Source organism: Ruditapes philippinarum, unplaced genomic scaffold, assembly GCF_026571515.1.
Source record: "Ruditapes philippinarum isolate M1 unplaced genomic scaffold, ASM2657151v2 ctg108_1_1_1_1, whole genome shotgun sequence".
Taxonomy (NCBI): domain Eukaryota; kingdom Metazoa; phylum Mollusca; class Bivalvia; order Venerida; family Veneridae; genus Ruditapes; species Ruditapes philippinarum.
The window spans coordinates 75941-90731 of record NW_026855637.1 but is presented as its reverse complement, the minus strand read 5'-3'; the positions used below and the strand labels follow the sequence as shown (position 1 = coordinate 90731).

Genomic DNA, 14791 nt, shown 5'->3' with positions numbered 1-14791 from the left:
AATGTTAATCCATTGGGAACATAGGTGCAATGTAGCATTACATTTCAATTAAGAATGATCCAATAGAAATCCTTGAATGCAAGGGTTTAAGACACTTGAAATAGATGCTATTAAAACATTAATATTTGATGATTGATTTTCCATATTTGTTAACATAGTAGAAGGGTAGCTAGCGTTAAATAGATCAAATGATTACGATATTTGAGCCGCGTCACGACAAAACCAACCTAATGGGTTTGCGACCAGCATGGATCCAGACCGGCCTGCGCATCCGCGCAGTCTGATCAGGATCCATGCTGTTCGCTTACAAACTCTACAAGTAGACAAACAAGTAGAGAAACCAATAGCGAACAGTATGGATCCTGATCAGACTGCGCGGATGTGCAGTCTGGTCTGGATCCATGATGGTCGCAAACCCATTATGTTGGTTTTGTCGTGACGCGGCTCATTTTATGATAATTATTAACAGAACGCAAACAACCACCCCATGTAATTAGATAGGGAGAAACATTTCTTGACTGTTGATAAACTGTTTAGTTTTGCATACGGACTAATAGAAACTGTTACAGTTTAATGTACGTGTAAACGTAGAGCTCACCTTTCACTATAGTTATAGAGTTTTATTGAAATAACTCGGACTGTTTTTTCATTTTGACAAACCAAATGGAGGAATAAGCATATACCTGCAGAAGGATGGAAAGCAAAAAGGAAATTAAAGACATGTTTAAATCGGAAAATCATGGAGAGAAGGTGGAAAAGAAAACATTTAAAGAAATTTTGACGGTAAAATTAATTTTCAGCAATTTTTTTGTATTTGAAAAAAATGTTAAAGCGTATTTTATGGTCTATTGATATAACAAATGACTGTGTTTTAAATATACGCAATATAGTTGTATACATTCAATATTGTATGGTTAATATCACATTGTTAACTGGTAGGTAGACGCAAATGGTTCGTTCACTTTTCAGCTTTCTGCAAATGATTCTTTTTTAGCTTTTTGTTCTGAATATAACCATGATGATTACGTAAACCCAATTTTATAAAACTGAAAAAAATGTTTGACCTACTAGGTTACAGAAAAACGTATCAATAAATTGACGTCTATAACTTTTAAAGAAAAAACTTATTCAAAATAAAAATATTCAAAATATACATACTTGCCTATCGTTGTATATGTTTTTATTTTATGCTTTTCAGTGGATTACTGATTTATCCGTGAAAATTATATTTGATAATTTCACAGTGAAAATTATCAAAATATAATTTCACTTTTTTCAATGACGAAACTACTTTTTTAAGATTTTCCCCATGTGGTACCTCTATTTTATTTTTACTGACAATTCTGACAATATAAGGCTGTTAAAAAAATAGCAAAGCTGAAATAGATAAATAACTTAAATGTCAAAAGTAATAAAGAGAGAAAACTTACTTCTATTTCTTCAAATTCCAATCACAAAATTTCGTCTCTAATTTTTTTTGTTTCGTTTTTACAGTCTGAAAAATACATTCCTTCCCCATGCTAAACTACTCTTGATGACATTTGGGCATATTAAAGTATCCTACGAGCAATAACTGCCGTATGCTTTATGAAAAATTGAAAAGCATTGACAGCCATCACTCGTAAAATAAGTAAAACAACCCAGCGTTCCTTACAATGCCTTAGCAAGCTTCCAAGTTTTCCATTTTCCTAGCTCCTTTTCTGAATGTTTTCACTTCTGTCAACACTTATTTTTTGTCTGTTACAATCCTCAAATAAGTTTTCTTTCTTTTAAAAAGGTGTATGACTGACAAATCCAAATTATATCCTTCTGAATCTTACACAATTATTTTCCTCCCATGAAATACACAACTTTAAAAAATGGCTGCCGCTTACATTTTACAAAGCCAGGTCTAATATAAATTCGCAGTAAGTAACAGAAATATGGATGGATGGTTGGACTTTTTCTCCTACAAGAATTGTTTGTTTTTATTATTAAAACAAGCGATCATTCATATCTTTTTAATAAAATGAATAAGTATCACCGTCATTTAACCTTGATTGGCGGACTTATTTTTCAGCTCAAGGCTTCTTGTTTTTAATGAGAAATTCCCTCTAAATGGGGCTCTCAATGGGGGAAACAGATTTTAATATTAACGTTAAAATTATGGAAATTTCGTTTTAACTTGTTTTAAAGCATAAAATAAAAAGAAAATTTGTCTGTTTGTTGTGTAAGATGTAATTTTATTTCATCTCGTGAACTTTAAAAACAGTATTCTCACTCGTGGCTACGCCACTCGTGAGAATACTGTTTTTAAAGCCCACTCGATGAAATAAAATTTCATCTTACACACAAACAAACAAATATCCTCTATATCTTGTTTCTGTGATATACATTTCCTCCATCTACATATATGTCATATTATTTGGCAGATATATGTTTAATAGGATATGGTATTGTTTTTCAGTTTGTGGCTGCTTCTTTGTGCAGAATTGTGAACTATTTTAATAGCATGTCATGTTGTTGTACATGTTTAGTAAAATCTGATGGTCATTAAATTTAACAGATTTATCTAATTCAAAGTGATTACCATACGTATGTGAATGTTTTGTATATAAATGAATTTATGACGTTTTTAGGGCACAGATATATGGGCATTTTGCCAGATTCAGATATGTTTGTTATCAATATATTTGCCGTAATCCAACCAGTCTTTACGAGATAAGGCACTCGTAATTGTACAAGCTATCCGCTGTGTTTCAAAATGAAATAAACTCTTAATGGTTTCTGAGACTATTCGAGTAAAGTTATTTTAAATATCCGAGATCCGAGTGAAACAGATCATAAAAGAAAATAAAAACAGCCAATTCGTAGCGAGTCCCGTCAATTCTCACTGTATGTTAGAAATATGTATTATAGATTATCAACAAGTCAAATGTTGATGCTGCACATCAAAGACTCCGCCAAATGATGTGAACAGTCAATCAGCATTGAAAATCGTTCTCTATTACAGTTGAATATCCGAAGCACAAATCAATTTTTTCTCCATGTTCTTGATATGTGCTTGTTGTTTAATAACAAAGTTGCATATTTTTGTGAAAATGTAGAACCTAATCCTAAATTCACAAAATAATGCCAGGTCTGAAATTCTTAAATGTTTGTCTGTTGCGACAAAGACTGAAACGTCTGGTCGAATCAATATAAACTGGGTAACAAATAAAATTGAAATGATTGGTATACTTAGAATAAATTCAAGACAATATGTGCCGAGAATATACCCATTTAAGTATTGGTACGAATTGCATAATGTTCGAATGATTTTGAGAACAAACTGTTCTGCAGTGATCACCCCTTACAGACCGTAGCGTAACCGGTTTATTGTACTGTGAGAACCGCCTCTCTAATAGTGGGCCTGAACCTGTAATTTAATGATTCGACAAGTGATATTAATCAAAGTTGTCCTGGTTCCTTCTACCCCGTCAACGAAGACTAAATGTTAGCATATGGAGCATCATATCAAATTAAATATGACAATTTAAGGCGGAGCCGAACTTCAACAGAGGCGAAGCAAATGAAGTAAGTTACACTGCCTCAGTTGTCACCTATCTCAACGGTTAAGTTTTAGAACGATCGACTATAGACTGGCTCATTGCCACATTATTTATTATGTAGATAAAATTAGATAATGATAAAACGAATATGATATTCAAACATGACACTTTCACTTCAGTTAAACGTTTATTCTAATCCCTTAAAGCTCTGTGACATGTTGTACATCATAAAAGCTATTTTTATTAGAAAATTGCAAGCGGCGTCTAAAACGGGCGAAAAATGCACGTTTTCTGTATCCATAACGTCACCTTGTATCGCCTCATTTTTTGACGAATCCTGCTCACCACCGTGAGATAGGAAATGACATCAGTAATTCTCTATAACACTTTTGACATCATATGTGAAAAGCCTTTGAGAACAATATGCATTGCTATTAGTTATGCAACGCTTACTTTAAAATACTGTGTAAAGTCTAATTTTATTTGAATTTTGATTTTTTTTTCATACACGACATTATTCCATCAAACCCAGCACCAAGATCTCATCGATACATTTTGCTGCTTTAAATGCTATTCTTGATTCTAATTTCAAACAATTAATCTTATCATGTACAGGATGATAATAACTTAATCGAGAACAGTAAAACAATGTTTAAAATAATCAAATAAAAAGGTACAAAGCGAAGCCAGTCCGCATATCGCGAGACCACTAGTCAGACCAGGCTGTATGCTCTTGGTAGCTTTACCATTGTATTAGAAATTGAAAGCATGTACATTTTAAATGTACTGTTCAAGATATAAACCAGGGCATGTTACCTAAGGGTAAATGATAAATAAATGACAAAACTTACAATTAATTCACATACATGTGTAAATGTTTATTTTCAATCAGGATTTGGTAGAAGGTAGTTCGCTGCATGGGATTCCAAAGATAATATCATCGAGACAGTTGGCAGTTAAAGCTTTGTGGTGCCTACTCTTCCTAGCAACATTTTCAGTTCTTGTGATACAATTATCTGGTCTTTTCAAGTGAGTATTTTAAAAATAATTTATTAATGTGCATAGAAGATGGCAATTAGCAAAGCTTAATTCTCATACATTGTATTTCTTTTTGATATCGTTAAAGTGTCTGTGGTGGTGAAAAATATAAATCGGTGTATTATTCAAAATATATCAAATTGGTGAAGTTGTTTGCAATGCTCAAAATGCAGTGTCATATAGTTACAGTGTCTGTAGTGGTAAAAAATATAAATCGATGCATTATAATTTAAAAATTATATCAAATTGGTGGGGATTTTAAGCAGTCAGTTTATTTGATGAATTGAAGGTTAATGATGTCCATGAATAGAAATTGTGTGGCATGGTAGTACGATATCAATAATTGATAATTGTGCTGATTTTGTAAATGAAACTGGCAATGATTGTTTACAACATTAAAAAACAAGTATAGTGATTACTTACTATTTCCTTTGTGAACCGGATTTATACTGTCACGTTATAAACAATAATAAATAATGTTTATGTTGTGAAAAGAAAAATCATTTGAACTAATAAGTTATAAGATAAAGTCTATTTGAACTGAAGTCATTTTCTATTTAATAAGCCTGGAATCGGACCAGTATAAAGAGATAAGTAATTTGTTTTTGGAAGATTGATAATTGTTATTATTATGTCATTTTTTCTTTCGAGTAACTGATCACTCTACAGATATGAAAAGTTACAATGACATTTTTGTTTTAAAATAGACACGTTTACTTGCAGAACATACTATTCTCACCCGATTCAAACCACAGTTTCTCTAGAATTCAATTCAATAACTTTTCCCGCCATCTCGATTTGCAACATGAACCCGGTGCGAAATTCAAAGCTGAGCAATGCAAATGCGTTACAGAATATACTAAATGCTGTGAGTTTTATCACTTACTTCCAGTAAAAATTATGTTGTCTATATTTCGTTTTACATGATATCTATATAATACGAAAGAAATAAAAGTTTGTTTAAACCATAAGACAATTAATAGTTGAATAACAACATTTGATATTAAATGTTCTAAGAATGATAACAGACGTGTCAGCAGCCTTTTTTGGATATTTTTTATTACAAAGGAATCATAAATTGTTTTTTAGATATATGCATGCAACGAATACTATTTCTAAAAATAGACTCTATTTACATTATTTTATATGTTCTCAGGCCTCCTCAACAGGAAGAAAGAAAAGAAGTATTGATGATGATGTCGTTACTGTTTTGGATGAAGAACAATCACTAAACAATGAGGCTAAAGCTAAGAATACGAACAAACCTAACATTAATGTAGAAAGATATTCTCCCAACTACATTCAACCAACGCCTGTTCTTGAAATGAAATCATCGGAAGAGCATATAGACAGGTTATTCTATGGTCCACTAGACGAATCCATGTATTATCAGGAGTCTTCAATATCTTACTTATCTTCTTCTGAAAGTAGGCCAGAACCAACATTTCCATTCAAAGGAGTCCGTCGACGCAAACGTTTCGTAGATCCTTCCTCATTACTCAGCAGTCAACCAGTTTCTCTGCCGTCTTCGGTTTTGCCAAGTGTCCCGCTGCTTTCGTCAGCAGTAAATTCATTAGTGTCGAGTGTACTACCGTCAACAACTACCGAGTCTTCTGGCACTTCTTCTGATTGGTTAGACGAATGGACTGCCTGGTATAGTGCGAACGGTTATTATGCCTCCAGTTATTATGACAACGGTTATGATACTGACTCGTGGAGCGACTGGAGTGACCCGAACGCGTATATTTTCTCCCAATTATCTTCGAAAAAGGATATTTGGGACGAAAGGGTAGAACAGTTCCAGAATGTTTTTAAGAATGAAAGTTTGTAAGTTCTCATTCATTTACAATATCTTTTGCTTTGCAGTTTGAATTTTATCAGTTTCTATTATCAGAAAAAAACAGATCTTTCCACTTGAACATGATATAGGAAATAAGTGGGTGCAACATGTTTTGTTTCATATCTAATGAACATGCGAGTTAAAACTCTTAAGACTGTATCTAATTGTAGACAACCTGAATGTTATTCCCAAAAATTGCATTTGGCAAAAAGAAGAATATTTTTATACAAATCAAGTAATTTTCTTTGGCAGAAATCTAAGACAACAGATGGGCCATCAGAAAGAAGATATGATAATGTCCGCATCTTTTGCTGGAAGTTTGGAAAACATATCGTATGTAAACATTATACCAATTAAGAACGTGATTTCCCTCTGAAAAGAACGGTATAGATATAAATGAATATAAAAAACTTTCGATTGGCTAGTTTAAAATCATTGCTACAAAAATTATTGTTCAGTTAACAAATTTAACCCCTGAATGATTTAGAATTCCCTTTATAATTTGTAATAATGTAGTGTCCAATAATGTACGTAGTAAGTATTAAATCAACATGACTAAAGTTCAAAACTACATGTCATTAGTCATTTCTTGCATGTAGCGTTTCAATATAGGAGCGTAACTTAGGGGCTGATTTAATATGATATCAAATATAAACCAGATGGTTGTGTTAGCAGATATAAAATCTTTATCATACAAACTGCTTTACACTCATTTTCTTTCTTAATTACATGATATAATTGTGTGAAATAAGTGCAGTGTAAAGTCACTTTTGCAAAACTGCTAATAAAAACACTCCAGTTTTGCAGTCAAACAGTCCCAACTATCAAATACAAAATGTATGTCAAAAAAGATTATAATAGTAGTGCTTACTTAATTTAAAATAGAATTAAATGTATTTATTTCAGGTATTTTCAGAATTTTTCGTCGTCAAAGTATGGAAACTGTTTCACGGTTTCTTCCCCAAGATACGTAGCTTGGAGGAGCGGCCCGTCTCACGGTATAACTAAAATAATTATGCTTTGTTCTCACAACGAAACTATGTAAGATATTGTAAATAAATGAAGTAAATATGTCTAGTAATAGTGCAAGATCAGTCTGATTATTTAGATATCATTAAGAACTAAAATCTTGCAGAAATGTTCCTAAAAACATTTTTTTCAACAGTTTTGCATAACCAACAAGTGTGTTTTAATTTGTATTATTTAATTGTTTTGGATGTCAATCAAAATGAAATATGCATATTCATTCCTTCAAGGTATAAAGATGACGCTAAATTTAGAGATAGATGAGTATGTATCGAATTTCTCTACCGGGTACGGTGTGCGGCTCTTACTTCATGAACCCGGAACCTACCCGCTACCGACTGATGAGGGGATCACTCTTGGACCAGGAACGGAAACAAATATAGGATTAAAAATGGTAAAATATATTAATTTGAATATTTAAGCAGAACATACAAAAAATAGGGAACAATAGTATACCTTTTCTTGTTACTGTATTGAGCTTTAAAGGTTTTTAAAGAGCTTTAACTGATGTTTGTGTACATGAAAAAATTAACCCTTCAAGAGATGTGTACCATGTGATATAGGTCTGGACTTATTGTGTGTGTGCAAATTTTTGTTTTTTGTCCACTCCTTTTTCCAGAACAGGCAAAATGGCCATAAAATGAAATGCGTTTACACGCTTTCATCGGGCTAAAATTGTATAGAATAAGTACCTCAGTAGATCTGTGTAAGAATTTCATTATTTATGGTTTTAAGATATAAAACCTTAGTTGCTTAACATATAAAAATAATGCAAATAAAGTTCAATATTATATTATGATAAATTACTTTGAAAAATGCATGCTTGTGTTATACGTGTTTTACACGAAAAATAAATACGGGAGATTCCATCAAATATATATTTACTCAATAAAACATAAACTTTAAGATATTAAGATATCTAAAATCTAAAAAAGGTTAAAAATGCATATGCAGAGTTCTTAAAAGAATATCAATGTCTGAATTTATAAAGTGCATTTTTGATGTACTTTATCGACAGCGAACTAAACAGGATTGGATTATCGGATCCGTGCGTCCTGAAATGACTTTAGGTTTTCTGCTGGGACCCGAAACGCGTTGGCAATATGATGTGGTCGATGTTGAGATCTTGGCGATATTCGCTAGTAACCAAAGGTGTTACTTTTTTATTTTTGGAGCATTGTTTTAATCATGCGATTATTTCTATATCAAATAACGCTGGTGCCTAATTGACGATAATAAATATGTTATAACAATTGTATAAAAACATATTATTATTATTATTATTATTATTATTATTATTATTATTATTATTACGAGTATAAGCTTTTTTTGTGAAAACACTGTTATACAAAGCTTGCGTGTTCGAAGTCCTTATGTTTATATGATGCTTAATTGCACAGCCCATTTAAGCCGAAAACTTACTTTGCTGTCAGTGTTGTTTCGTTGTTGTTGATCTTTGGGAGGAGAGTGTTTATTTGCATAATCATAAATAAAATCAACAGTTATTGTTGTTGTTCATTTTGTCGCTGCTGTTGAAAAGGAAAGTTTCCGAAATAGAGCCTACCTATAGAAAAGAAATATGTATGTACATTTTCTTTAAAGAGAATGGTGCGGCAACTGAATAGTAAAAATCCTACTTCAAATTGCAAAATGACATTTTGTTCCGGAACATATGATTCTTTTAATGACAATTTCAAGAGTGTAACGTAACAGACAAATTTTATCACACTACTGTTTCAAGAATCTGTCATGAGATTATGGAAACATCATTATTTTACAGTTTATAAATTTTATATAAAAAAGATATTTCATTAAATAAAGCTTTATACACTTACACCCCTGTACTATATACCGGTATCTTACCTTTTAATTCTATCTAATCAATTCAGTAATTGAAAATAGACTTTTTAAATTGAAGACCATTCAATTTATGAGATCGTTATTTGAATTATCTACTGGGATAATATCAGCTAATATCAGCTTTATAAACGAGACCATTGCATTTAAATCAATTGATGTTTGGCGCTTAGAAATTGCAGCAAGCATGTCACAACAGGAGGCGGCAGTCTGTTGTTTCATATATTCTCAGAGGAGTTTTGTATAATCGTGTTTGTAATTGAACTATTTGTGTCAATCTATTTAACAAAAAATGAAGAAGTATCGATCATTCTAATTGTTATACAGCAAAAGAACGCCTAGGACGATGGCTGATGCCGTCTAACAATACGTTTATGAGAATTAAATTGCGTTGTTGTAAATAAATAATTCAAGTATCCATGTAAACATTTGAATCACGTACATAATTAAAACAAATAAGTGTGTTAATCTGTTTTCATATATCAATGCTAAAATGTTGACATCTAATGACTTATTTGCGCATTAAATAGAAAAATAAATGAGGAGAATCGACAGCGTGCTGCAGCTCATCAAATTGCCAGCATGTTCGCACAAATGACTATTATTAATATTATTAGGGCTGCAGTATTAGGACAAATAGAAGAAAAAAGTTTTTGTTTTTTTCTATTTACAGGTACGAATATCCAGACTTGGAAAACCATACAGTAACTGTGTTAAAGGTGTTGATTTTGCTAAACTGTACAAGAAGAAATACAGCGTATCGGTATGAAAATTTCAATGTTTCTTGAAACTAATTTTGACCAGATACATGTATAAGATTGTTTTAAATTCCAATTAGTTAACAACCTAGTGCAATTGTATATGTAACAGTAATTCAGTTTATGTTCAGTTAAATTCGGGTTCTGAATTCTCGGGCCTCATTGCTCAAAGGGTTTAATCTATACAAATGGATCATTTTGAAGAAAGAAGAATTAGCTGACCCGTCTTTTGCTTATTTTGTATGTTGTCAATAAATACAGTTATAGTGATTAAGTATTTTATATGGAAGTCAAAATACCACTGAAGTGTTTACATATTGATACTTTTATGACAACTGACATTCATATTGTTATTTTCTTCAGGTGATAATCATTTCACATTTTGTTTATTTATCAGTTGTTACAACATTATAAAACACATATCCTCTACTTACTTATACATACTTATCCTACTTACTTAATATACATACTTATCCTACTTACTTATACATACTTATCCTCTATACGGAATGAAAATTTTATTCAGTTCTTTAATGAACCAATATTTGTCCATTCAGGCATGCTATCATTTCTGTCGCATCAGGAAGGCAATGCAGGTGTGTAAATGTATACCTGTAGATGCCCCAGATGAGATAAATCTTAACTCAACTGCACTTCCGGTTTGCAATAACTCCATAGTCGAGGGTAAGTTGTCCCAAAATTATTCAGTACTGTGACGTAAAAGAAAATACATTATTTCTGTTACTATATCGGTACTATTGTTGATGTTTTCCTCTTGGCCTTTTAATCAATCATTTATTATTTTTTTCTTTGATTTTGATTTCCTTGTCGGTTACTATTATTTTATCTTATGTATCATTTTAGTGATAAGCCTGTCCGTGCTTTGCCTTGCGCCCTGACCTGTTTTTGTTTAGGGTCTTCCTGGGTTCCTTGTTGCTGGGTCGTGTGGGGGTTGCGTTCATTGAACGCCGTCTTTCCTTGTGATCTTGTTTATCATATTCCTTATTCTCTTTACAAAAATTTTAGGTTATAACTCGTTATCCCACTATTATGTCTTCGAATTGTCGCCTAAAACCGATAATATGGTGAATATGATCAATAGGTTTTAAAAAGCACGTGACTGGATAATTGATCTTTTTGTAGCGTTTTATTGGCATTACAAGGCACATTAAGCATAAAAATATTTTTGCTTGTCTCTCAAAAGCTAGCATTTTATTTTTATGTTCTGGTAGAATTTCCAAAAAGATGTTCATTGGCCACTGAGCTTAGCCATCTTTTTCTTCTTTTGTATGTTGGGCAAAAAGTACAGTTAAATAGAGATTTAGTATTTTATATGAAAGTCAAAATACCACTTTCTTTACATTTAGCTACACTTATAACAAATTGTTTCACATTCAGAGCTATTTCCTTCAAGTGATAAGCATCTACATGTTCTTAATCAGTTGTTATAAAATTATGAAACACTAATAACTCTCTTTATGGAATGAAGCATTTATTCAATTCTGAGGCATAATATGCCTTTAATATAAAGACAATGCATTTACAATCGATTTTTAAATTGCTCAAGTTGTATAATAATATCTTTTTTTGACAAATAAGATTAATATATACATATCGTAATCGGATAAACATAATTGGTTTTCTTCTATTTTGTGTTTTTACAGAGAAAAAGTGTCTGCTCACTATTGACATTGGATTCAACAATGGTAACTACGAATGTGATTGTAATGGACCTTGCAAGTATGATTGTTATGTTCTTCTGCTAACTATTTTCCTCTGTGGAACAGTACCTACTATCTCCGTCTCTTGTATTTACGAAATATGGGTTTGACAAAATCAAACGGCATCTGCAGTAGTCATCTTATTACTGCGAGGGGTCACCTCTTTTTCAGATTTTTGAAGCAAAAATATCTATCTGGGGATTAAGTTCAATTCGTTATGACGAAAAGTATAACATGTTCCCATATTAGGATTATAAAATTGAATGATTTAAATTATTGTTGTTTGCAAGGTAAAAACCTACGTATTTTAACATAGTTAAAAAAAAGAATCTTGCCAAATAAATTGATAAATTTATTTCCATATTGCCCTGAAAGATTTGCTGACTGCCAATGACACGCTGGTTATAGAAGAATTTTTCAAGAAATAAATTATTTTAGATATGCCAGAAATGGATGAAAAAAAACTGTTGTTCTCTTATTTCCAGAGAAGTTGTCTTTGAGCAGACTATGTCTTCAAGATATTGGCCTACACACGAGTATATGGTGAGCAAAATCTAATTTAACTGCCATGGTCTAGAGATTAACGCGTCGGACTAGTAATCTAAAGATTAATGGCAAAGTTGGTTCAATCCCGTTAAGGGCAAGCTTGTGTTACCTTGGGCAAGAAAGTTTACGCTCATTGCTAAGTGATCTGGTGGGCTCTAGGAACGGGTGTGAGAAATTCTCTATTCGCGAATAGCTTCCAACAAAATATAGAACTGAAATATATTCTACATTAACTAATTGTCATTAAAAAAAGAAAATCAACTCAAATTTTTATCAGACGCTTCAGAAGTTTTTTTTCCAGACATACATAATTTGGCCAGATAGTGTTTCACATGAATTATCGATGTTGAAAAAAGCGTAAAATCATTAGTTGAAAATTGCAGACTCAGTTTTATTATGACTGTTCCTAAGAGATCATCTCCCCTCATAACCCTACCAGCAATTTTAAGTTATATTCAATGCTAAAATGTTGGCTCCAATTTTCCGGAAGAATGAGAAAAATATATACATTGATATGAAGTATGAATGTGACATTTTTTAAATGTTCTTAATACGGCCAATTAATAGACGATTTCAGTTGATGAATTTTATTAATATTTGAAAACCATACATTTCCTGAACACCAAAAGCATATACAAATTATATTGTTTTAACATTACAAAAGGGTCATTGATAATAAACGCCTAGCTTTGAAACCAATTAGCCAAGGTTCTTTGTCTTTGATTTCATGCGTATGGATATTTTTTAAAAATCATTTTTGCGGATTAAACTTTTCATTTTTTGTTCAGGATGTGTTGATGTCAGAGCTATGTGCAAAGAATAGATCAAAAGAAATAACTCAGTTGAAGGCCATATGTGAGAAAGTGGACAATCTTTCATTCGAAGATTATGATAAGTAAGTTCTGTCTGAATTTTGTGAATTTTGAAAAATATTAATTCAAAAAATGACTGTATGAAAGAAATGTGTTGGTATATTTCCATATGAACTAACTATACACGAACTCATAGCTTAATAGTTACATGTAATAAGCTATTTGAAATAGCAGTGTAATATTTTGTTCCGGAACTTTTTATTCTGTTTACGTATAGTTTTTATGTGTGTTTGATAACAGAAACATTCTATGTTAAAGCTCTTTTTAAAATCGATCATAATATTATGGAGGATTAAAAACATAATTTAAGTTAAGGAATTATTATTAGACCTCCTTCCTAACGCTTAGATATCCTTCCTTACGCTGCCTGTGTAGCTATACATCACAAATACTATATATGATCTGTCTATTTTTATATACAGGTACAGACAAAATTTCCTACGGGTTATCATTTACTTTGAGGACCTAAATTATGAAACAATATCACAAGAGCCCCTCTATGAGGTAAGTTTTGTAATCAATATGCTGCTAAATAAACAAAATGATAACCTTCCTCGACATATATGCAACTTCAGTAACATATTTCCTATATCTTGTTTATCTTGAGAAATTACGTTTTATACTCGAAGAGAGCCAATTAAATAATAATTATATTTGAATATGTTTGGACTCTATAATCAGGTGCTATTATCATCATCACCATCACCATTATTATCATTATTATTATTATTATATTTATTATTATTATTATTATTATTATTATTATTATCATCATTATTACAGAGCGTTAGATTTTTGTCAGATATCGGTGGGGCAATGGGACTGTTCCTCGGAGCATCTGTTCTCAGTTTGGTTGAAGTTCTTCAACTTCTTCTTGAGATAGTGCTATATATATGGGGACGACTATCTGCAAGAAACGTTACACCAGTTACAAGTGTTTCATGATATATCAAGAGTATACTGCGTCACTACGATCAAAGATGCGACCAAAGAAAGTGATAGAAATAAAGGTGTTTGTAAATATCTTAATTACCAACCCGACCACCAACGCGGAGCTTCTCATGTGACATATGACTTCTGGAACAGTGAAATATTTGGGATATACTAATATATAGGATTGGTGCATCACTAAAAATTATTAAAAGATTTGCAAAACTGTCTTAGAATGTAATGTTCATAGGAATTGTTTCTTATTTGATTTTACGGACTTTATTATATACTATTTTGTTTTCATTTACTGTAATAACATGATGTTTTTTAATAAAATGGAGATAATGTTCAGATTTTATCTCATAAGTAAACCTTAATATTAGACGATATATATGCACTATGCATGTTTGGAGCATATAAATATTATTGTTACGGTGTTGATGAATTTATTGCATTTAACACTTATTAAAAAGTAATGTTGAGCTAAATTATCTGTGAAAACATTTTAACAGTTCATTGTTGATTTATTTTACCGAGTCCGGTTTGAGTTATGGCGCAACTTCTTGTCACACTGATTCCTCCTTCATAAGAGATTTCATTATTTTGTGTTTTGGAGACCAAATTAATACATAGATATAACCATCCCAGAAGTTTAAAGAATAGGGAACGTTCA

General features: G+C 31.7%; 1 protein-coding gene across 1 annotated transcript; it reads left to right on the top strand.

Annotated features, from left to right (window-relative positions):
• The first annotated feature begins 475 nt into the window (after positions 1-475).
• Positions 476-14453, top strand: LOC132743969 (degenerin unc-8-like). Its single transcript, XM_060732569.1, has 14 exons — positions 476-783; positions 4423-4559; positions 5292-5436; positions 5725-6395; positions 6661-6741; positions 7315-7406; positions 7665-7828; positions 9965-10054; positions 10607-10733; positions 11714-11789; positions 12256-12313; positions 13105-13211; positions 13611-13692; positions 13972-14453. The coding sequence occupies exons 1-14, from the start codon at positions 694-696 to the stop codon at positions 14131-14133; spliced, it is 2082 nt and encodes a 693-aa protein (XP_060588552.1). The 5' UTR covers positions 476-693; the 3' UTR covers positions 14134-14453.
• The last annotated feature ends 338 nt before the right edge of the window (positions 14454-14791 follow it).

What these genes read in the sequence shown, in the direction of transcription:
- LOC132743969 (XM_060732569.1), top strand. Translation starts at nt 694, where the DNA reads ATGGAAAGCAAAAAGGAAATTAAAGACATGTTTAAATCGGAAAATCAT. An exon ending in GGAAGTTTGGAAAACATATC is followed by an intron (nt 6,742 to 7,314) that starts GTATGTAAACAT and finishes TATTTATTTCAG; the next exon opens with GTATTTTCAGAATTTTTCGT. An exon ending in GGCCTACACACGAGTATATG is followed by an intron (nt 12,314 to 13,104) that starts GTGAGCAAAATC and finishes TTTTTTGTTCAG; the next exon opens with GATGTGTTGATGTCAGAGCT.